Source organism: Magallana gigas, chromosome 9, assembly GCF_963853765.1.
Source record: "Magallana gigas chromosome 9, xbMagGiga1.1, whole genome shotgun sequence".
In the NCBI taxonomy this organism is placed as follows: Eukaryota; Metazoa; Mollusca; class Bivalvia; order Ostreida; family Ostreidae; genus Magallana; species Magallana gigas.
In genome coordinates, this window is record NC_088861.1 from 17,990,034 (window position 1) to 18,014,037 (window position 24,004).

The 24,004-nt window shown below is 35.2% G+C and overlaps 4 protein-coding genes across 8 annotated transcripts in view; 2 read left to right on the top strand and 2 right to left on the bottom strand.

Moving 5' to 3' along the window:
- Positions 1 to 24,004, top strand: part of LOC105340102 (uncharacterized) — a 285,888-nt gene that overhangs the window by 38,599 nt on the left and 223,285 nt on the right. The window lies entirely within an intron of this gene.
- LOC105324325 (uncharacterized) lies at positions 6,982 to 11,181 on the top strand. The gene is made up of 3 exons (XM_011423392.4): positions 6,982 to 7,593; positions 9,374 to 9,566; positions 10,308 to 11,181. The coding sequence occupies exons 1-3, from the start codon at positions 7,391 to 7,393 to the stop codon at positions 10,953 to 10,955; spliced, it is 1,044 nt and encodes a 347-aa protein (XP_011421694.3). The 5' UTR covers positions 6,982 to 7,390; the 3' UTR covers positions 10,956 to 11,181.
- Positions 18,717 to 20,510, bottom strand: LOC117691756 (integrase/recombinase xerD homolog). Its single transcript, XM_034478440.2, has one exon. The coding sequence runs from the start codon at positions 19,915 to 19,917 to the stop codon at positions 18,991 to 18,993; it is 927 nt and encodes a 308-aa protein (XP_034334331.2). The 5' UTR covers positions 19,918 to 20,510; the 3' UTR covers positions 18,717 to 18,990.
- On the bottom strand, positions 20,475 to 22,899 carry LOC117684331 (uncharacterized). The gene has a single exon (XM_034455975.2). The coding sequence runs from the start codon at positions 22,707 to 22,709 to the stop codon at positions 20,475 to 20,477; it is 2,235 nt and encodes a 744-aa protein (XP_034311866.2). The 5' UTR covers positions 22,710 to 22,899.

The following is a 24,004-nucleotide window of genomic DNA, read 5'->3' on the forward strand; positions in this document are numbered from 1 at the left end:
AAAGGATGAGAGAGCAGAACAATTAACCCCCTGGGATTAATTATCTTGCCTGCTGCAAAAAATTTAGACGCTTATCTCTATCTGTCATATGAAGATTATTGAACACCTTTGTCTGCAACTAATGCTTGTTTTGAAGTTGAGGTCAACCCTGGGTGATACATTGTATTTGCATTCACTGAAGGCTTGCATTTTATAAAACACCTGTTTATAAATCTTTTTTAAATACACATTTGATTTAGTTTTTTTTATAAGACATGAGGTTATCCCTGTTTTATGCAGATACAAGGTTACTATTTAGAGTTTTTGGACATTCAGGAATTATCTTGAAATTTGAAAAATACAATTGTTACTTATAATTTCATAAATATTTTTTTAAATGTAATCAAATTAAACTCTCATTCCATGAGCTGCACCCTTATATTTTTACCCCTCAGTTTAACACTTTAATTGTTGGATGAAAATCATATCCAACTACAAATCATGAGATCCTATATATTGCAGTTCTTTACATCTTATGCCGGGCATTTATTTTTCATCATTGTTAATATAAAGAGGATGGAATTCAAAGTTTTTTTTTCACTTCTGTATATTAATTGTCACAGCGGGGACCTTCCTGACTGGTCAGTTTTCTAGTTTCTTATAGAGGAACATTACAAATTATTACTTCACACAAAGATTGTTTATTAATAAGCTGTGCTTTGACTTTGACCTCAGGTCATTTTGGAAAGTTCACGATAACTGAAACAAAGTGCATAATTCATGTGCACTCTATACCTTTTTATCGAGAAACAGAAAGTTCTGACTCCACACATAGATTGTGTATGACCTGAGCTTGTATCTTGATTTTAAGACAGCTCATATGTGCAACTTCAAGGTCACAGGAACAAAAAATGTGTGATTTGTGTTAGCTCTATACTTTTTTCATGGAATATATTAGAAACAAAAAAAACTTCAACTAAAATTTTTTAATCACCTGATGATGTGTAGTTATCTTGACCCAAGATCATTTGTACAAGTTCAAGGTCACTGTAAAAATAGTAAAATTCTGGTCTTTGCAATTTCCTTCTATGAAAAATAATTGGAAGCTACAACTTGACAAAAATATTGCCTCTGACATGGAATTATATCCTGACCTTTAACTTTTGTCATATATGCACATTTAAGGTCAATGTGAATATGGTACATCTATTATTTTCCAAAATAAATACTTGACCAATAGCATTTTCTTGGTGGGGGTATCATTTGTCAGGGGTATCATTTGTGACCTTGCTTACAGTACCTCTAGTTTATACTGTATTTGCTCCAAAACATATTTGCAGACACACTTAATAAATATTTAGAATGTGCTTAAATATTATTTGTGTGTCCGATGATTCATTCCCCAGAATGATCCTACTCCAATGTTTAGCAAACTAGAACAAACCTATGGCAACGGTGTCAACTTGTGTATATAGGATGGGGTTTAACAATATTGACTTTATATTGTGACATATCATTATGAGATTATTTGTGCATGTTCTTATATTTCAAAAATCCTGGTCATTTCGGATTCTGATGACCATGAACTATATAAACCTGATTATAATGAACTGTCAAATGTATGACTATGATTATTTTACATGTATGGATATTATGCAACATACTGGCTACTGCTTGAATCATATTTATTATTCTGGTCACACTTACTAATCTTCCATTATGGTCATTTTAATGAATTGTTTTGTACTTAATTCTTTGGTTTGATGTCCCCAGCCAGAAAAGGAATTATATCACTTGATACTACCTCTTACAGAGATGTTCCAACTGGTACGTCACTGGAAAGTTCATCTGAATTAGGGGAGATCAAGGATGCTTTCCTGCTCTGGGCACCAGGCAGAAAAAAATCTCCCCCTGGGAATTTCTTTTGTTTGGGAGACGTATGTATTGTAAACAAATGACTATGCTGTGACCTTGATAAGAACTATTAATATGAACACATAAATGATTATGTATAGACTGCACAATTATTATGAATATTAACCTATTAATCACTCTTTGGAAAGTCCTTCAATAAGTACAGTTTGAATTTAATTGTGCAGTAGTATGATCTCATACCTCCAGGTATGGGATGAGAGTGCTATATTTGTCGTAATTACAAACCCTATGGAGCTTTGTTATTGCATTGTTGTCACATATTACATGTTTTTTGTCAACCTTTGACATATGCTCGTGTTCATACTCATGATTTGTACCGATGCAAGAAACTGCAAGCCCGCATCCATCTATGCTGTGATGGACAGTTTCACAGTTTTGATATTGTATTTGGAATTGAAATACTGCTTTTAAATTTGGTCACTGAATCTACACTCATGATCAGCACAGATGGTCATGACTAACCAAAACTGTCTATTATAGTCGAGAGGGTATATATACTCATGTCATTTTCTTAGAGACGAGAACCAATATTCAGACCTACCACTATACGACACGATAATGAAAATTGTGAAAACAGTAACTTGGACTTTCCTTTAGTAAATAATAAGCAGTAGACCGGGCCACTTTTTGCGCGGTGAGCCAAACGTCTTACAGATCTTTACTACCTTACTTGAACATAAACTGTAAACTACTAATCATTGTATTTTTTTTAACATGATTTTTTAATTTGGTTTTATTTTTACAATCATGACATCAGCTGAATTATATAACATTGAATGTATTTTCTTGAAATTTTCTTACAAAACATTGGTGTCGGAACAAAATTAAAAGTGGGATTGGAGGGGGGGGGGGGCTAGATGATTTTTGGTTATATCTAACTTTTTTCTTTTTGCTTTCGATATTTAAGAGTGAAATTATGTTGTTTCTTTTATTACCGGTGTATATATACAGTGTATACTCTATCATCATTAAAAATCTATTTATTATTTTCTCATTTTTATATTTATATGTTGAATATAAATCTTTGAATTTATATGGAAAAAAATCTTGAACCTGAATCATCATGATTCAGTGATGGTATTTTAACAATAGTTATTAGAAAATATGTGGTTTTTAATTCAATGGCAAATCAAAACTGATGCAAATCAAATACTCTTCACAGTTTCATTCTATCACCTGTCATAAACATTACCGGTAATTGTTGTGAAAGTATTTTTTTGAAAACTCACATGCATGTAGGTTGTACAACATAAACTTTTAAAGATAAGCATGCCATCACAGTACATTGGTAATTTTTGTATTTAAAGATATTTAAAAAATGCACATTGAATATTTTTTAAAAATTTAATTATAATTTAGAATTAATATTTTAATTATGTAAATATTGCTCATACAGTGTGTTGTTGAAGTAATTCCTAATGAATTATTTCTTGTATTATACGTTATATATTTTAATTAGAATAAATTGAAATTATAAACATCTGGTTGTTTTTGTCTTCATCACAATGAAATATGTATTTCATTAATGCAAAGGAGTGAAAACAGTAAAATGTGGTGAATCATGTTCAACCCGACAATATGCAATCCATCACAGTATTATGGTACAACATGTATTAAACGTAGTAAAATGGAACACCGCAAATAGCTGTGCAATTGTAAATTTCTCCATACCTTATCCCCTAAAGCAAAAAAAAAATTCAATCTTTACTAGCATTATTGCAATCTGAGCTAGAGAACATTTTCTGTATTTTATGAATCATATCTGTATTTTATCACATATTAATCCCAATATACGGTGGATATCACTCATGGGATAAATTTTTGATATTCCACTGTGTGTTCTTACGACACGTGACATCATAGTTAATCATTACGTAGGTTTAGACGGTTGATTGACGTAGAATGAAAAAGTAAATAATTAATTCAGTTGAGAGGTGTTGAGATAAAAATTTGAAACATTTAATATTGTTTCAGTTATTTGTCATGAATTCATAAAAAAAATGTTCGAAAATGAATGTCTGTTTGTTAAACTTCAAGGAACTTTTTTTCCATGCGTAACGTTGTTGACGTGTTGTAAATAATGTGTTGTGCGGCTCACAATCACAATTTTTACAGAAAAAGTTGGGATAAACAAAATACTTGGTAAAACATGTGATAAAAAGAATCTCTCATGATTTGCGATGGTATATGGTTTTTATCCAACTCGTTGTGTGTTTTCTATCCCGTCGCCAAGGCTCAGGGATAGAAAACACACAACTCATTGGATAAAAATCATAAGGCTCGGGGATAGAAAACACACAACTTGTTGGATAAAAATCATATACCATCGCAAATCACGAGAGATCCTATATTTATGAATCATATCATGCCATCATGGTAAAACTAAAAAACTACTTGTAACTTGCATTGGCAAAACAAAGATAAATTATTCCAATCCTGTCTGCATTTCATTGTATCTATTGACGTACTACTGGTAGTTGTTAATGTTGGATATTTGTAGTTTGTATGTGATTTTTTTACTTTTTGAATATCTTGCCATGAACCTATTCCACAACAATTTCCCCTATGTGCCCCCCCCCCCACCTTTTTGGTTGAACTGCTCCTGTTTTACCATTTACGACTGTACGGAAAAAGGAAGTGGTTTTAATCAGACTTAATTCTATTAGGAGTGTTCAAATCTAATAAAGTCCGAATGGCTTTATAATAGATTTTATCAATCACCTCACATGCGAGAATCTAGGCAAGGAAAAGGGGTCAAGGGGTCAGGACCCCTACCCCCCACCTGCAAATTCATATTTCTCTATATTTATATTATGAAATTGCCCCCTAAGAATGCCTCGGCCCCACCCCCTCCCACGAAAAATGTTCTGGATTAACGCATGCCTCATTATTAGTCACCCCGCAAAGTTGCGATAAAACTTCAAATGCGCTTGCGTAAATTGTAATTCTGGAAAGGAATTAGACAGTCCGTGTTTGAGAAATTCGAATAACATTTTCTAGGTCAAACTGAGCATTTCTTTATTGGAATATCGTTTGCAACCACTGTCCGCAGTCTGCATATAATATATATCTCACATACTCTTAGTGTGATTGGAGACAATATGGTTTGCAAATAGACAACATGCACGGTTGCTGTAACTTAATACAGAAAAAGCTATACACCGTGTTTAATGTGTCAACATTTACATTTACAATTGAAAATGTTATTTGGAATATAATAAACAACAGTATTCAAGATAGGGCTGTCCACCATGCAAGTGTGTAACCCTGATTTAAAAATAGATTACCCATAGATGAAAACAAGTGGGGGTGGGGGGGGGGGTCATCTTAACAAGATGAATTATATAGTCTATTACGGTAAAATGTAACTAATAATTGCTTTTTATCATCATTCACGAACAAACAGTTTAGATTAAGACAAATATATATTCACATTGCTGGAATATTAACAGGACGAACAAAATCGCCAAAGCGGGGTACATGTACACGTGTGACCTGATTTCATCACTTCCCTTGAAAATGGTATAACCCGCGTGTTTACTAGGTGCAAGTGAAACAAATAGCCTACTAGTCTAGTGCGTATATATAAATTCGATAAATTTCGGATCCAAAGTATATGTATCTATTTGTTACTAAACAAATGAAAAAAATTTATGTGACCCCTCTCTATATGGATCTATCAGTATGCTAATGGATGTGTTCCTATGCTAATGGATGAGTTCATTCAGATCCATCGAATCGAGATCTCGGCCGTTTTATCAATGGTAAAGCAGGACTTCGCGACTTATTGAAAAGTCTCAGTCAATTCTGCAAGACGATTAGTTGACAAGTCCTAATTGGGATCATGACGATACTTGGCTGGGCTACCCCCCCCCCCCCCCCACACACACACACAGACATACATGTAACACACCTAGAACAGAAAGAATATGCAAAAATTGTACACTTAATAAAATTGAAGATGAAGAACATTTTCTTATCCAATGCAGCAAATTTACAAAAGAAAGAGAGGAACTATTTGATTTAATTTCATCTAAAGCAAAACATTTTTACTAGTTTAGAAGATAAACAAAAATTATTTTGGATTCTAAACTGTGAAGAATTAGATATATTAAACTCTGTTGGTAAATTTTTACAAAAGGCATTGCCTTAATTTGTATTTCCTATTCAAATATTGGTTTTTTTATTTTTCAATCATATGATAAACTATTTCAAATTTGTATGTGCATTTGTATCTTGACATATTTATGTATGGTGTTTAACATAAATATATAGAAGACACTATATTGAATGTATGGAAACATACATTATTATACATATATATATACATATATACTATTTAATTGTTCATGTCTGTCATAGTTCTTTAAATCATCCAGCTCTTTCCCTCTTGTATATGTTTATTGAATGTTTGATGTTCATTGGATGTTGTATGTCAACAGTCTTCATGTTGCCCCTTGAGGGCCCTTAATTGGTTCATAAAGAAATTGAATTGAATTGAATTGAATTGTACACACTTTTAAAGCACGATTCTGCTTTAATACCCTTCCATCCAAAATACAAGTAAAGAATTTGACAGTGTTTTCTTCTGCTTTCAAGATCACATGCAATTTATTTGATGCATGTACATTCCTAAAATAATTTCAAATAATTTACTTTCAAAATATGAAATGATATACAATGTACATGTACATGCACTAGATTCGGGAGAAAATCAACCGAAATTTCATCTTAAATTTGCTGATTCCCTTTATGAATTTTGATCAGCAAAAAAATTATAATTCATTTCAAGCATGCTTCCGTTGAATAGTATTCTTTTTAGAGAGCTGTTATTTGAATTCATATAATTTTCAGCACATTGAAATAGTCATCGATGAGATGTATTCCTCTCTACATTACACAATCGATTCGGTGTGTTATACTGACCGGAAAACGTAAATCTTACGTTTCTATCACGCAGTAGCTCATACCCCCACCCCCCACCCCGCATGCACAAAAACCTCGACGATGACGTATTGTCAGGTCCTCGTTCATAAAAATCTTGCTATATTTGGTATAACCTTCTCGAAAATTTCGCTAACAACCAGATTCTCAGGTCCGCGCCCAGGCTAAACTTCTTGCCTTATTTGGTATACCCTTCTCGAAAATTTCCGCGAAAAAACTACCGCAGTGTTCAAGAGACTGCATTACCAAATAAGGACAGATTCTGCATCAAACCAAACTTTACTCCATCGCGGAAAAAAATAGTTCTGACTATTTCTCCTGTTTAGGGCAATATGCATATTATCTCGCACACAAATATCAAAAGAATTTGTTTGGTAACTTAGTTTTTTTTACGATAAGACGAAATAAATATTTCAAATACTTCAAATAACACATTAAAACAAAAGAAAATACAGGTTTCATGCTAGCGTAGTATTTTCCTCTTTTCCCGCTATCATTTTCTCACTCTTTCGAGAAACGGCTTACAGCGAAGATGGCATCCGCACAGAAACGTCCAAAAAGAGACGAAAACGAAACCATAGATGGTTATATCCATATGATATCCCCCGTGAAGACGTCAAAAAACAAAAACATCAAGTATTTCAACGCCGTCATGCAAGAAAAACTGAAATTTACGGACGTTGTTTGTTTCAAGTCAGACCTACACTGCAACTTCCAAGACTTGGAAAAGAAAAAGTAAGTTCTTGTGCTTTTATATAGTAATATTCTGAAAACGTTTTCTGTATAATATATAGACTTTTCTCAACGAACTATCAAAGACTAAAGATAAAGTAGCCTATAATAATGATTGCTTTTGCCTGACGTCAAAACGTTAGGCATCGATCGATAGAGTCCTCATCTAAAGGTTATATCTAACGTTTGAAAGAAGCGTTCTCCGGAACAGTGCTAGAAATGAAAGCTATTTTCCATTTAAACGATAACACTATTTATGTTTGTTTTGTCAACATTTATATTAGTTACATAAGATGTAATGAACAGCAGTGAAATTTTTTCAAATTATAAGACGATGACCATGTACGTATGTAATCCTGATTTAAACAAAAAGTGGCAATGATTCAAGCGCGTTACTAATGCCGTCGAGTTTTCCTCTTCTTGACAGTCAATGTTTACGTCGGCTGCTCGCTAGACTCGTCGGCCGATCCCTTTGCCAACATCAAAGAATTGCCGCCGCCGCCTCAACAACGCATGCGGTTGTAACCGGTAACAGTGCACGCACACTGAATTGAAATTAATGAAATAGTGTAGGGCTACTGTAAATCGTGAAACAACTATTTTTATTACATACACTTATGTATTATTATTATTCTAATGTTTAGAATTACTTTGTGTTAAATGTATGGAGAGAGAAAGACCGAGCAAACTTACCTATGCTAAGCAAAGTAAGCTTCATCAGATTAAAAAAAAATTCCTGACTCTTTTTTTAATCATGTAGAAAATTAAAAATGTGGGTATATTGTTGCCAAAACAGTTATTTCCAACATGCAATCTCTAAATGTTGAGCGAATTACTTCTTTGATGTTGGTAAAGCACCCGGCAAGGTCTGACGGTCGTACTGCGTGGGTGTTTTGGCGGCATGTCTTTCATGCCGGCCAAGCATATGGCGTAAGCCGTCAAATTTTAGCGAACAGCTGACAGAAAACACTGGCACCAAAGTCTGCAAATCGACCGTATTTTGAAACTAGCTCTAACACAAAGGCAAGCATGTCAATATCTTGTTACCTATTAAGTACTATGGTGGAATGCAAGTAATAATTCAGGCATGTAACATCATCTTTGAAAGTGGGAGGGGGGCAGACTCATCTAAAAAATCTCATCAAGCAGAAAAAGAAAGGAAAATAAAAAAAGTTACTTTACAAATCCTGAAATTCCTACTCGGGGAGAGAGGGGTATACCTTTAACTTCAATTTTACTGTTTATTTCCTTATTTTCAATTTAATTTCTTACATGGTGCCATAAAAGTTGGGGGAGGGGGGGGGGGGCAACTCCATGTTATTTCCATTTTTTAAAAAATTTTTGCTGCACAAAAAAGTTTTTTTTGAGGGGTGGACTGGCTCTCTCCACCGCACCCCCCCCCCCCACACACGCACACCCGATGCTACATGCCTGTAATTAACTTGGCGATTATCCTTATTAATCAAAGTCATCAGTTTGGATTAAACTTAAGTGCTTAATACACACTCTCACTTCTGTACTGCACTTTCATGTGCCACAGTCTTCATATAGTAAATGATATTTTCACATTCACCATGGCCCTTCTTCATTATTCATAAACTCATCAAAGTCTTGCAACATCAATTCTAACAAAAATGAACAAATGAAATAATGCATCGTTAACAACCATTACGCAAAACATTTGCTGTGTACCACATTGCATTTACTTTGCTTTGATCAACACAATCCTTCTTTGCTTAGCTTATTAAAAGTAATGAAATGGTGTTTTTTTTTTTGCTTACAGAAGCCCAGTGTCCCTCAAGAACATTCAGAGAGTTCCAAGCAATAGAACTTCAGCAGACTTTGACATAAGGGTTGGATTTGCATCAGAATTGTCTACTCCAGTGAGAGCATTGGACTTTGACTTTCAACCTCCACCTACGCTTCAAACCACAACTATCAAAGATATTGAGCAGAACTTGAATGCTTTTCAAAAGGTAAAACGCACAAGATTTACAGTTCATTTCATTCTGGCCTATGAAACCAAAGTTCTTTTTAAGTTTTTGTTATATTATGTCCAATGATTCACCTACTGCCAGAAATCCATTCAAATAAAATTCACCAATTTGTTTGTTTAATGACATCTCCTTAATGAACCATTCTTCAAACAATTTAATTTTGAAACTTGCATTAAATAGTATACCTAGAATTCATTATCTTTCTCTTTAAATTATACCAATTAAAACTAGATTTTTTCAACTAAATGCAATTTGTCTAGTTGGGTATTTGACTATTACCATTTGACTTCAGTGTAAAATATGTCAATTACTATGAAACCTTTGGCTTACAAACTTCTTATAATAAATCTTCATTGTTCCTCAAATGCTAGTGTCAAAAAACCAATCAACATCACAAATTCATATACATATAAGGAATATACAGCATGTTGACTGATTAACTAGTTAGACTAGTTGAAAAATTTTCATTCAATGTCTTAACAAATTGGTTGCAAGATGATATACCATACACTTTGTTTATTTGACAAACACAAATCACAGAACTTCAGAATAATGAATGTGTTCACTTCTGTTCCATAAATAATGTGTATCTTGTATTATAAATAACATATTTGATACAACTGTACATTATGTAATTAACTTCACATTTTTACTTAAAAATTAATATTATAACTCAACATGGTTTTTATTCAATTGTAAATCTGTTCTTCTCTTCTTCAGGCAACCATTGCAATCAAAGTTATTGACATTGGACCTACAGAATCGCGCACAACCCGGTCAGGGCAAGTAATGGATTGCAAACAGATTATCGTTGCTGATTCTACCAGCTCAATCTCCTGCTGTTTGTGGGAAGCCCACTTTGACTCCATAAAACTCGCCCAGTCATACAAAATAACCAATGTAGCAGTGAGAAATTTCGACAACATCAAAACTCTTACTACATGCCCAGATACTGCCTTTGAAGCAACCAATGACATTGGCCCCATTGTAGAATCTGAAAAGAAACCCATTTCAGTAGAAAAAATTATTCGCATCAAGTCTGCTGCATGCACCGCTGCCAACAAATGCTCAGTCTGCAGCAAAGACGTGGGGAACTTCAACTCTGAGCTTGACACCATAAAATGCCAATCTTGCAACATGAGACAAAGAACCCTCGACATCACAAAGCAATACAAATGTGAGGTAGTCGCTCAAGTCGACAACAACAACACCAAGTTAATAATACCGGATTTAGTGTTGAGAGGCCGTCCAGACCTTGTCCTTGATCCAAATCAGTTGGAAACACAACTTCTCAATTCCGTATCTCTAACTGTGAAACTCAACATTGGCTTAACACATGTGTTGGACATTACACACATCGAAAATTGAGGGATTTATCAAAGAAAACTGTATACCTTTTTGTTAAGTGCAAATCAGCAATTTGTATCGGTTAAAAAAATTGGTACTTTAAAGTTGTAGCTGCTCATTTTTTATTTTTTTTTTGTACAAATATACAAGTACAAATAAGCAATTTGTATCGATGACTTAAAAATCTTGGTACTATGCAGTTGTAGCTGCTCGTTTGTTTTTTTTGTTTTTTTAATACAATTATAAGTACAAAACTAGACATGATCTCGTTGCGAGCAACGAGGAGGTCTTCCGTCCGATTTTAAGAAAAGGAAATAAAATTGCCTTTGATCTTCATCAACGAAACATATCAGTAAATGCGGGGGGATCTAATTTTGTTCAACAAGTGTTTCGAAATTATATACCGTTCTCGAGATATCTGGAAAAGATCATTTTAGGGGCCGGCCCTATAACTCCTTTAAGGGATCAGGTAACAAAACAATGATGATTGCATATTGTTAAGCATTCGAAACTTTTCTCCATTTTAATATATTGAAGATCAAACTTTCGGACTTCTGTCCCCATAAACCCTAATTACGTAATAAAGGAGTAAACAATTGTCATTTATAGGTGTATGGTGTTTCGATGAATATAATTGCTTCTATAATGTATTACAAAATAGTTCACAATTAAAAATCCCCTAATTACGTAATATATGAGATTTTTTTAAATCATATATGGATGCATAACTGGAAGATTAACATTTTTGCATTTTAAACATATTACAAAATATTTCTCAGTAAAATGATATGGAAGAAAAACTTCAGAGCCCTTTTGGCCTCTAATTTTAGGGGCCAGCCCCTTTTTCTTGATGTCAAATGAAAGGTCTTTTGATATCAAACATATTTTGTTCAACCAGTGTCTAAAAATTCGTTACTGTTCTGGAGCTATCTGGGAAAGAATAGTTTTAGGGGCCGACCCCTTATCTCCTTATTGGGGCCACCGAACGAAACTTTGATGGTTGAATATTGTTTAGAACATCATTCTAAGCATCTTTATATTGCTTTTCAATATATTTGTCCTTTTTATGATACAGGTGAGCGAAATTTTGAATTTCTGGCCCCTTAAAACCCCAAATTACGTAACGCATGAACTTTTTTATATTATGAATAGTTAAATAACTGTAAGATAAACATTTTTGCTTCTTAAACATATTACAAATTACTTCTCTGTAAAGAGCTATGGAAAAAAGACTTTAGAGCCCTTTTGGCCCCTAATTTTAGGAACCAGTCCCTTTTTCTTGATGTCAAATGAAATGTCTTTTGATATTAAACATATTTTGTTCAACAAGTGTCTAGAAATTCGTTACCGTTCTTGAGCTATCTAGGAAAGAATAGTTTTAGGGGCCGACCCCTTATCTCCTTATTGGGGCCAGAGAACGAAATTATGATGGTTGAATATTGTTTAGAACATCATTCTAAGCATCTTTTATTCTATATTGCTTTTCAAAATATTTGTCCTTTTTGTGATATAAGTGATCAAAATTTTGGACTTCTGGCCCCTTAAAACCCCTAATTACGTAACGCATGAAATTATTTTTATAATGAATAGATAAATAACTGTAAGATGAACATTTTTGCTTCTTTAACATATAACAAAATATTTCTCAGTGAAGTGCTATTGAAGAAAGACTTCAGAGCCCTTTTGGCCCCTAATTTGAGGGGGCAGCCCCTTTTTCTTGATGTCGAATGAAAGCTCTTGTAAAAAAAAATTTTAATTGCTCTACATGTGTTAACAAAATATTTTCGAGATAAGAGATATTTAAAGAAAACTTAGAAAAATCACTACATTTTTTACATCTCAATTTTCGGGTTCAGGCGAGCTTCGTCGCCTTTTGCACCAGACATAAATGGCTCACTTTAGACAAAACTACAATCATTTGTCTACAATTCCTGAAAATTTGAATTTGATATCTTTTATCGTTTAGGAGGAGTTCGACGGACAAGCTGACCCTCTAAAAATCGCTAAAACGTCTATTTCTCTGAAACGGAAATGACGTCATCAAAATAAAAAATTTCCAATAAGGTTTAGCTCATTTTCTATTATATCTGAAAGTTTCATGAAAATCGGCCAAGCCATTTCCGAGAACTCGCGTGCACAAAATTTGAAAGAAAAAAAAACAAAAATAATAATAATAGGGAAGAAGAAACCGAAGAAAAACAATAAGGTCTTCCGTTGGAAACGGAAGACCTTAATTATTTGCATCAAGTCTGCTGCATGCACCGCAGCCAACAAATGCTCAGTCTGCAGCAAAGACGTGCGGAACTTCAACTCTGAGCTTGACACCATAAAATGCCAATCTTGCAACATGAGACAAAGAACCCTCGACATCACAAAACAATACAAATGTGAGGTAGTCGCTCAAGTCGACAACAACAACACCAAGTTAATAATACCGGATTTAGTGTTGAGAGGCCGTCCAGACCTTGTCCTTGATCCAAATCAGTTGGAAACACAACTTCTCAATTCCGTATCTCTAACTGTGAAACTCAACATTGGCTGCACACATGTGTTGGACACTACACACATCCAAAATTGAGGGATATATCAAAGAAACTGTATACCTTTTTGTTAAGTACAAATCAGCAATTTGTATCGGTTAAAAAAATTGGTACTTTAAAGTTGTAGCTGCTCATTTTTTATTTTTTTTGTACAAATACACAAGTACAAATAAGCAACTTAAAAATCTTGGTACTATGCAGTTGTAGCTGCTCGTTTGTTTTTTTTGTTTTTTTAATACAATTATAAGTACAAATAAGCAATTTGTATCGGCGATTTAAAAAAATTTGGTACTATGCAGTTGTAGCTGCTTGTTTGTTTTTCTAGTACAAATATGTACAAATAAATAATTTGTATCAGTGAATAAATAAAATTTAGTACTATGCAGTTGTATCTCCTCGTTTGTTTTTATGCCCCCCATCAAAGAAGGGAGGTAATATTGCTTTGCTGCTGTCTGTCGGTCGGTCCACCAACAGTTTCTGTTCATTTTCTTCGAAATTTGGTATATATACGTTTATCATGATAATATCAGGGTCAAGTTCGATATTGGGTACAATCGAGCAATTTTCAACAGAGTTATGGCCCTTGGACTTAGAAAAATTCTAGTTTTTATACACGTTTATTATTATAATGTCTAGGTCAAGTTTGATATTGGGTACAATCGAGCAATTTTCGACAGAGTTATAGCCCTTGGACTTAAAAAAAATTCTAGTTTTTTGCAGTTTCCGCTCATTTTCTTAGGAGACGATAAACATATTGAAATTAAATTTGGCATATAGGTTTATCATGATAATATCTAGGTCAAGTTTGATATTGGGTGCGTTCGAGCAATTTTCGACAGAGTTATGCCTCTTGGACATAGAAATATTCCAGTTATTTGCAGTTTCTGCTCATTTTCTTCGCAGAGGGTGCACAGATGGATATAAAATTTGATATACAGATTTATATAAATAATATCTAGGTCAAGTTTGATTTCGGGTATGATAGAGCAATTTTCAACAGAGTTATGACCCTTGAACTTAGAAAAATACCAGTTATTTGCAGTTTATGTTCATTTTCTTTGTGGATGTTTCCAAGGGAGGGGAGCATAATTGTTTCACAAACATCTCGTTTAAGTACTAATATGCAAATACAAACAGCAATTTGTACGAAATTTTTTTTACTTTTGAACCATACAGCAGTAAACCATGAATAATTTTTATCAAAATTCCACAGTTTTTACAAATCAACAACGAATAATGTGAAATTCACATTGTCATCAAGAGTCACAAATTTTGCATTTAAACAAACGGCTTGACTTTACAGGGGTGGTGACGGTGTTGAAATACAATCGCACCCAAGTCAAGACACAATACCATTAAATAAATGTAATTTGCATAAACATTTTAGTAATACTATTTTCCCCACAAAATTTACGTTAAAAAAAGTTAATCAGACGAAAACAACCGCACATTTTTATGCACAATAAATACACAATTTTTTAAATGGCTGACACGATAGCTTAATATGGGCTTTTAAACCTTTTAAACATGTTCAGCAGAGCAAGTGCTCGACACCGCTTGCCAAGTTGCATGTATGTGCTTCATGTGTTATAACTGCACATCTACAATTCCTTGATTTTAACAAATTTACCCAATCAATTTTTCAACACTGTCTTAAATCAAAATCAACTTTTGCTTAAAATCCATGTTCACAAAACACAATGCTCACAAATGCTACCGTTTAAGACAGTAGACCATACAAAATCTACAACCTATTGTACTCAGGTGACCGTCAAGGCCTGCGGGCCTCTTGTTACTTGTAAACAAACCACACTGTTTCATTTTACGGGCCTGTGAGGGGGTTTAAAAGATATTCAGAGACAAAAAATCGAGCAAAGGCAAATTCCAGTTACAGAAAGGATTCACTACTTGAAAAAGTACATTGGTGGACCAGTACAGGATGTAATCGAAAACTATTTCCTTATAACTACTAGTGATTCCTTTAAGGAAGCCAAATCATTGTTAGATCAACGTTATGGGGATCCTTTCATTATAAGTAGTGTGTTCAGAAATAAACTTGACAAATCGCCAAAAATTGCGTCAAGAGATGGCCCTGGTCTTCCGAAATTTTCCGACTTTTTGAGACAGTGTTATACTGCTATGAGAAGCATTGGAAACATAGATGTCTTGAACGATAGCAGAGAAAACCAGAAAATGCTGAGCAGACTACCGGACTGGATAGTTGTCAGATGGGGCCGCATTGTAGTGCAGAAAAAGGAAGAACCCTACCAGTATCCTCCTTTCAAGGACTTCATGGAATTCATATCCAAAGAAGCTAAAATCACCTGTGATCCCGTGATTTCAATTCAAGCAGTTAAATCTGAGCAAGTGCAGCGTGGACAAAGTGAAACGGCAAATTCCTTTACTCATTCAAATAAATAGGAACAGATATTCATCTTTTGCTGACAAAGGAAGAACTTTCGCTACATTCACGACTCCCAGGACAGGAAAATCCTGTGCTTTTTGTAAAGGAGAACATTATCTCAACCACTGTAACGATTTTCTAGCTATGGATGTAGAAAATAGAAAGAAATATGCCAGAGAAAACAATTTGTGTTTTAGGTCTCTAAATGCTGGTCACATTTCTAAGCATTGCGAGCGAAGACTGAAGTGTAGGACTTGCGGTAGGAATCATCCTACATCTCTTCATGGTGATATACGCAAAGCAGAGCCGAAAGAGAATTCAAGGGACAAGAAATCGGAGAACTCTGTTCATGAATCACAACCTTTTCCGTCTCAAACAGGGAGCATTAGATCATCATCCCTCCAAAACCATGATGGCGTGACAAACAAGACTTCTATGATAGTGCCAGTATATGTTTCTCACAGGGATAAACCAGACCAAGAAAGACTGGTTTATGCACTTATAGATACTCAGTCAGATACAACATTCATATTAGAGGACACCTATCGTGAACTTGGACTGTCAGGAACAACGGTCAAATTGTTGTTGTCTACAATGTATGCAGAAAATCAGGTTGTTGAAAGTCATAAAGTAAGAGACTTAGTAGTACGTGGATTCAGTAATGAATTGAAGATACCATTGCCTGATACATTTACACGAAACATTATGCCAGCTGATCGCTCTCATATTTCTACTCCAGAAGTAGCAAATGCATGGCCATATCTTAAACCAATAGCTTCAGAAATTATGCCTCTGCAAAACTGTGAGATTGGACTTTTGATTGGTTACAATTGTGCGAGAGCCCTAATACCCCGGGACGTAATAGCACCCCAAGATGAGGGACCATATGGACAAAGAACAGATCTCGGTTGGAGTATTGTTGGAATTACTGATCAGAGTTTTGAAGATGAAAATGATTGCATTCGCACAAGTCATCGTATCATTGCATGTGAAGTACCTCCGAGTATTTTGAACTCTGACGGACATGGACCAAAACATGTGATGTTTTCCCTTCAAAACAAAATCAAAGAATTGATAAAGCCAGAGACACTTTCACAAATGTTTGAACTAGACTTTATAGAACATTCTGTTGGTATTTAATCGATTTCTAATGATGATCGTAAGTTTCTCGCCATTCTAAAAAATGGAATTCACTTTTTAGATGGACATTACGAAATGCCATTACCATTCCATGAGGACTTACCTTATCTACCAAACAACAGAAGCATGGCTGAGCAGCGTTTGAAGCATTTAAAAGGAAAACTTGACAAAGATGAGACATACAGATCACAGTATGTAAGTTTCATGACAGATATGATACTGAAAAGTTTTGCTGAAAAAGTTCCAGAAAATGAGCTGACATGCTTTGATGGTCATTCCTGGTACATTCCTCACCATGGTGTTTTTAACCCACAAAAACCAAACAAGCTTCGTGTTGTCTTTGACTGTAGCGCAAAATATGAAGGACAGTCGTTAAACGATTACCTCCTACAAGGACCTGATCTTACCAATACGTTAGTTGGAGTTCTGTGTCGATTTTGTAAGGAACCCATTGCTATTGTTTGTGACATTGAACAAATGTTCCATCAGTTCAGAGTGAATTATGAACATCGAAACTATTTACGTTTTTTATGGTGGGAAAATGGTGACACAAATAACTTACCTTCAGAATTCAGAATGTGCGTGCATCTCTTTGGAGCTGCTTCTTCACCTGGCTGTGCAAATTTTGGTATGAAACAAATGGCCAGTGATAACGAAACTGAATTGGGAACAGACGTAGCAAACTTCGTGCGACACAACTTCTATGTCGATGATTGCTTGAAATCCGTATCAACTATATCCGAAGCGGTGACTCTTATTCAAAAAAGTAAGGAGACGTGTCAGAAAAGTGGACTACGATTACACAAGTTCTTATCAAATTCCAAAGACGTACTGAAAGACATTCCTCAAAATGAGAGAGCTAAAGTATTGGAGAATGTGGACCTTCTTCATGACAAATATGACGTGTATAAAATCAGACTCTTTCAGTTTAAGATAGTATTGAATGATCGACCCTTGACTCGACGTGGTGTATTGTCAACTCTGAGTTCTGTATATGATCCACTTGGGTTAATCTCTCCATTTATTCTTGTGGGAAAACAAATTCTCCAAGAAATGTGCAGAAATCAAATAGACTGGGACAGCCATATACCAGACACATTGAGAACTCGATGGGAAAAATTGAGAATAGATCTTCAACAATTCCAGAATTTACATGTAAAGGTCGCAAGATGTTTCAAAACAAAGGATTTTGGAAAAGTCATTACAGCAGAATTGCATCATTTTTCCGATGCCAGTACCATGGGATACGGTCAATGTTCTTACATTCGTTTAGTTGATGATCAAGACAATATCCATTGGTATAATATACACTTATAAGAATATTTCCAACACATTAAGAACAACACAACTTAGGTGTGAGCCAGACGAGCTTTGCGGGCAGCTGGCCTTTAATGATAATACATCATCGATATCATGTGTACATAAAGTGTAACAAAAAATATAATTCCCCATGAATGACGTTAAAAACCGCCCAGGAAAAACCATAGATAAAATATTTGAAAAAACTATGGAAACCTGTGTCCGAACGCAAGTGTAAATAACGTCTAGGGGCGAATATCGGACTTATTCATACATTATTATAAATATTATTATTAATTACGGCATGCTATATAATTCACTAAATATAGTGACATCAAAAAACTTAAAAAAGAATGTAAGCTTCGTGCACTGAGTGAAACTGGCTAGAATGACCTTTACTTGTATTCCTACGCGAATCTATTCGAACACGTTAATATCATACAACATTTTCCCGCTATTCTACGAAACGCGGGAAAACTATAGTATAATATACACTTATAAGAATATTTCCAACACATTAAGAACAACACAACTTAGGTGTGAGCCAGACGAGCTTAGAATTAAATGTTCAAAAGTAGGCAAAGTATGAAATATTATGCGAAATAGTTTAAGTACCGAAAAAAAAAAACCCAAACAAAACAAAACATGTAACCTGACTGTCTTTTGTTTGTTATCATAATCCCAAATTTTTTGAAACTGAAAGTCTGCTTTCTAAACTGTCTTTTACATAACCGTCTTTAGACGAATCTGATGCCCATCGTCCGTGCTTTTTCCAACATCGCTCATTTACGTTGGAATTTGCTGCTGCTGTCGCGCCTCCCGATCGTAAGGAATGAAGACCAATGTTGACATTTCCCATAACGGATTTAAGTTTTGATAACATGCACTCTCTTGCTCGTGTGTAACTCAGTTTTTTATTTTTGTATATTAACTTTAAACCCTCCTTGGATTTAAACACGGACTTAAACAAAAAATGATCAGAAAAAATGTCTATATTTCCTAGCGATATATAACGTTGCAACATTTTTACTGGACAAGCCGAAGTAACACCCGTTGAAATTAGTATTTCGTTTCCTTGTCTATATTGGTCAGTTTTGCTTTTGTTGATGAAAATTTTGACGTATCCATCTAAAAATTTAACATCTGAACAACGAAGTGAACTTAGTTCCTCGTAGCGTAAAAAACCTGCAAAGGAAAGTAGAATCATGCACATATCACGCACTTCCAACAAACTGGAACTATCTGCATAAATATCACACAATAATACGAGATCTTTAGTCGTGACGACTTCTTTTTTGATAACTCTGGCTTTGTTGTTGCGTTTGGAAGCTTCTACTATATTTTTAATGAATGGATGTTCTGTTGGATCCTCATATCCTAAAATGGAATGCGCCCATTTGATAGCGTACAGAGCACTGGATATAACATGAAAAGAACATCCGATATTCAACAAATACGTTAGATAAAGAGCGACATGCATTGAATTGGCTGGAATAGCTGATTTTCCTTTGTTCGTAATGAATTTTGACCACCTATTGAATGACGACATATATTTTTTGCTTGTGTTTTCACTTCTGGATTTCACGATATATTCACACATTTTTTCTGCTAGAGCTGCATTGTCCGCTGATGATGTGTCGATGCCCGCTAAAAATAAACTGTCGTGTACTCTCTGTTCAATGTTTAGCTCTGGAATAAAAAATGAAAAAAAAACTGAACAAGTTGCATTAAATATCTAAAATTCCAAGCGCAATGCTACCATGTCGAACATTTTATGGCCCCCAAATATGCCGTTTGCCCCTCTGCCTCTTTCGGTTATCAAAGAATTAAGTTTTTTCACGCCCTTAATGAAATAATCCCACTTTTCCGCTTTGCACAATAATGGCCAAAACGGGGCCGATTTCCACTGAGGAATAACAAGGGTACCCTTACCCTTATCCTGTTTTTATTTATTTATTGTCTTGCAAACCAACCTTGGTGGTGGAACTAACCAGTTATTATCGTTACCCCAGAATTGCTTAAAAGCGTCTATCCCGCCTGTGTTTGGACACCACCATCTAGAGTTAAATTTGGTACATTTACTATTATAATCTGTAGCAAACCTATCACAAGTGTGTATGCCCCAACATTCGTCAATAATTTGAAAAACACTGTTTTTTATTCCCCAGTCGTCACTGTCAAAACACCTGCTAAGTGAATGTTTTCTGCCCTTGGTAACCACTGAATGTCAAAAATGATATGTAAATTCTGTAATTTTTCAAAAATTGTTACGGCAATTTCATGTAAATACGACTTTCTGCTACCGACTTCCAAAATTCTGCAAACATTTTTGCTGTCGGTATACCATGTTACTTCTTTACCCTGAATACTTTCTCCTATAGTATTCAAACACCTGTTAATTGCCTCTAGTTCCCTCCAGGTGGAACTTTTCATGGATTCCTCTCCAGTCCAGAGGCCTACTACATCTGAGATCTCAGAATTTTCTACATAAGCTCCAAAACCTGAGTCGGATGCATCGCTAAAAATTTTTAGTTCTGAAAGTTCTTTGGAAGTCTTTATTTCTTTGCCATTTATAGATCTTAAATTAATCTTCCAAAATTCTAATTCTTCTAAAGTTTGCAAACTTAATTCAATGTAAGAATTCCAACTGAATCTTGACAATATATCTTGATAAAGATACCTAGTTTTGAAACTGACCGCATTTCCTATAGCGTTTTCCATAGATATGATCTGACCTGCTATACTAGCGATGGATTTCACCCGAAAATGCGAGCACCCTGATTGACTTTTCAAATACACTTCTTCAATGCAACTGAGTAGCTTCCTTACTCTCTCTTGGGTTACTTTTAAAATACCGTTACTCATATCCCATTCGAAACCTAACCACACAATATTCTGTTGTGGGAACCAAACACTTTTAGACTCTGCTATAATGAAACCCAACTCTGTCAAGTCGCGTTTGATAACCTCACTGAGTGTAGACGCTTGATCAAAATCTTCGGCCCCTGCTAAACCATCGTCCAAGTACATAATGACCCGATAACTCAAAGATCTCCAATACTGAACCACCTTTCTCATAAGTTCTGTAAAAATAAATGCTGCAGAAGAAATGCCAAAAGGTAATACGTTGAACACAAAGTATTTTATATCCCCTTTCATCTCCCATCGAAAACCTAGATATTGTTTATGGTGTTCAAAAATTTCAATGTGATGATATGCTGATTTTAAATCAAAACATATCAAAAAATCGCCCTTCTGAAAAATTTCTCTAGCAGTTTTGACATCTTCCATTCTGAAAACGAAATCGTGAATACAACTATTGATATGCCTGCAATCTAACACCAACCGAGGTTTACCTGTTTTATTGAACGCGAGTGTCAAAGGATTGACAACAAAAGGAACATTCTTGACCTCTGTTACGCAAAATTTATCAATGAGTTTTTGAATCTCAGAACAAACTACTTTGACATTATCCCTAGCAGATTTATTGTTGTCTAAACACACACTTTTTGGAATAGTCTTAAACGGAATTTTGTATCCATTTTCAATAACGTCCAAAATATACTTATCTGCTTGTATATCTACCCATTTAGTCAAATGACCTCTCAAACGTCCAACTGGACTGACATTTTCATCTATTGTGGCCACAAAACGGCAGACATTATTTTTACTTTCTGAAAAGTGCTCACTCATGCATGCATGTAAATCTTTGCTCTGAACAATACACATACTTTGAACATTACTATCTAAAGTACTTAACTTAGAGCCTGTCTCTTTGTTGTTGTTGTTGTTGGTGCAATTCTTTGCCCAATGACCGGGGAAACCGCATTTGAAGCATGTTCCCGATTTTTTACTGTTCTCGTAGGACTTGGTCTGGTTCTGCACGCTGCTGGCTCGCTCCGGGTATGGATTGGTACGCCTGGCCGTCCTCGCCTTCTGTATCCTCTCCTCCTTTAATTTCTTCTCCGCCCTGATTTCAGCTTTAAAAATTCGTTTTTCGTCCTCCTCGTCTGACGCTAATTCATGCTGTGTATATTCTTGCACTGTTCGCCAACCTGTTTTGGAAGAGTCTGCTAATTTAATTAACTTTTGTCTCTGATGAATAAGCTCTATACCTGATGAAATGCTGTTAAAGGCCATTTCTGGTTCCCCTTCGCTTAAGCTGGTGTTGGCTTCTATCAATTTTTCTCTTACGCTGTTGTTGAATTTGTACTGGGCTTCGTTTCCCTTCCTCTTGAAAACAAACGTCTTGTCGTTTGCTGCCTGAATCCTGGACAATTGCTGTTCGTGTTGCTGTTTTTGTTGTTTGGATATCTTTTGCTCGAATGAAGAAAGTTTGGAGTCCATTATTTCTGAAACTCTTTGTAAGAATTCGTCATTTGGTGCCGCCATGCTGCCCGCGATAAAAGAATGTAAGCTTCGTGCACTGAGTGAAACTGGCTAGAATGACCTTTACTATTAACTCTGACCTTTTATACTGGCCTTCCTATGGCCCCGCCCTGTATTCCTACGCGAATCTATTCGAACACGTTAATATCATACAACATTTTCCCGCTATTCTACGAAACGCGGGAAAACTATATTCATTAGTGATGGCAAAGTCTAGAGTTACACCCCTAAAGTCAATAACTATACCAAGACTTGAACTCACTGCAGCCGTGGTGTCAGTGAGAATGAACTTATTATTGCGAAATGAGCTAGAATACACTAACATGACAGAGTGGTTTTGGACCAACAGTAGTGTGGTTCTTGGTTATATTGCTAACAACACTCGAAGATTTCATGTGTTCGTTGCCAATCGAGTTCAGCAAATTCGTGATGTCAGTGAACCATACCAATGGAATTAGGTTAGCTCCAGTGATAATCCAGCGGACATCGCTTCTCGTGATGCATCTGCAGACGAACTTGTGAACAATTGTAGATGGTTTTCTGGACCTAATTTCCTGTGGACTACAAACCCTTTCAAGAATTGTGATGTGACCCATCCTAATTTTCCTGATGATGATCCGGAAGTGAAACAATGTCAAACATTGAAAACAGAAACAACTTTGTATGACAGCAGTTTATTAGACTATTTGAATCGTTTTTCAGATTGGAACCATTTAAAGCGTGTGATTGCATGGTGTCTTAGATTTATTGATTGTACACAAAACAGAATCAAGACAAAAGCAAGTAGCCTGCCAGACAGAAAAGACTCCTTTTCTCAGAATGAACTCTCAGTTACTGAAGTATATCATGCGGAAAATAAAGTCATTATCCAACTACAGAAAAATTTCTTCAAGGAAGAAAAAGAAACTCTTTAAGAGGACCAAAGTGAAAATTCTCACATCCTTACAACTGAAGTTCAACTCTCCAATTAACCGCCTCGACCCATTCTTAGATGATAGTGGTGTACTTAGAGTAGGAGGGCGTGTCCATAGAGGAAATTTCAACATACAATTGAAACATCCAATAATTACATGTATACCAAGAAAGTCTAACATTACAAATTTATTGATACGTCACTATCATGAAAGAATTCGACATCAAGGACGTGGTATGACAACTAACGAAATAAGAGCCAATGGATATTGGATAATTGGTAGTAGATCTGCTGTCTACTCTCACAGATTTCGAAATGTGTGAAATGTCGTAGGCTGCGAGCTTGTACTCAAGTGCAAAGGATGAGTGATCTTCCAGCTGATAGA

Coding starts and splice junctions, on each gene's coding strand:
- LOC105324325 (XM_011423392.4), top strand. CDS start 7,391: ATGGCATCCGCACAGAAACGTCCAAAAAGAGACGAAAACGAAACCATA. Junction 7,594..9,373: donor CAAGACTTGGAAAAGAAAAA/GTAAGTTCTTGT, acceptor TTTTGCTTACAG/AAGCCCAGTGTCCCTCAAGA. Junction 9,567..10,307: donor ACTTGAATGCTTTTCAAAAG/GTAAAACGCACA, acceptor TCTCTTCTTCAG/GCAACCATTGCAATCAAAGT.
- LOC117691756 (XM_034478440.2), bottom strand. CDS start 19,917: ATGTGTGAATATATCGTGAAATCCAGAAGTGAAAACACAAGCAAAAAA.
- LOC117684331 (XM_034455975.2), bottom strand. CDS start 22,709: ATGGCGGCACCAAATGACGAATTCTTACAAAGAGTTTCAGAAATAATG.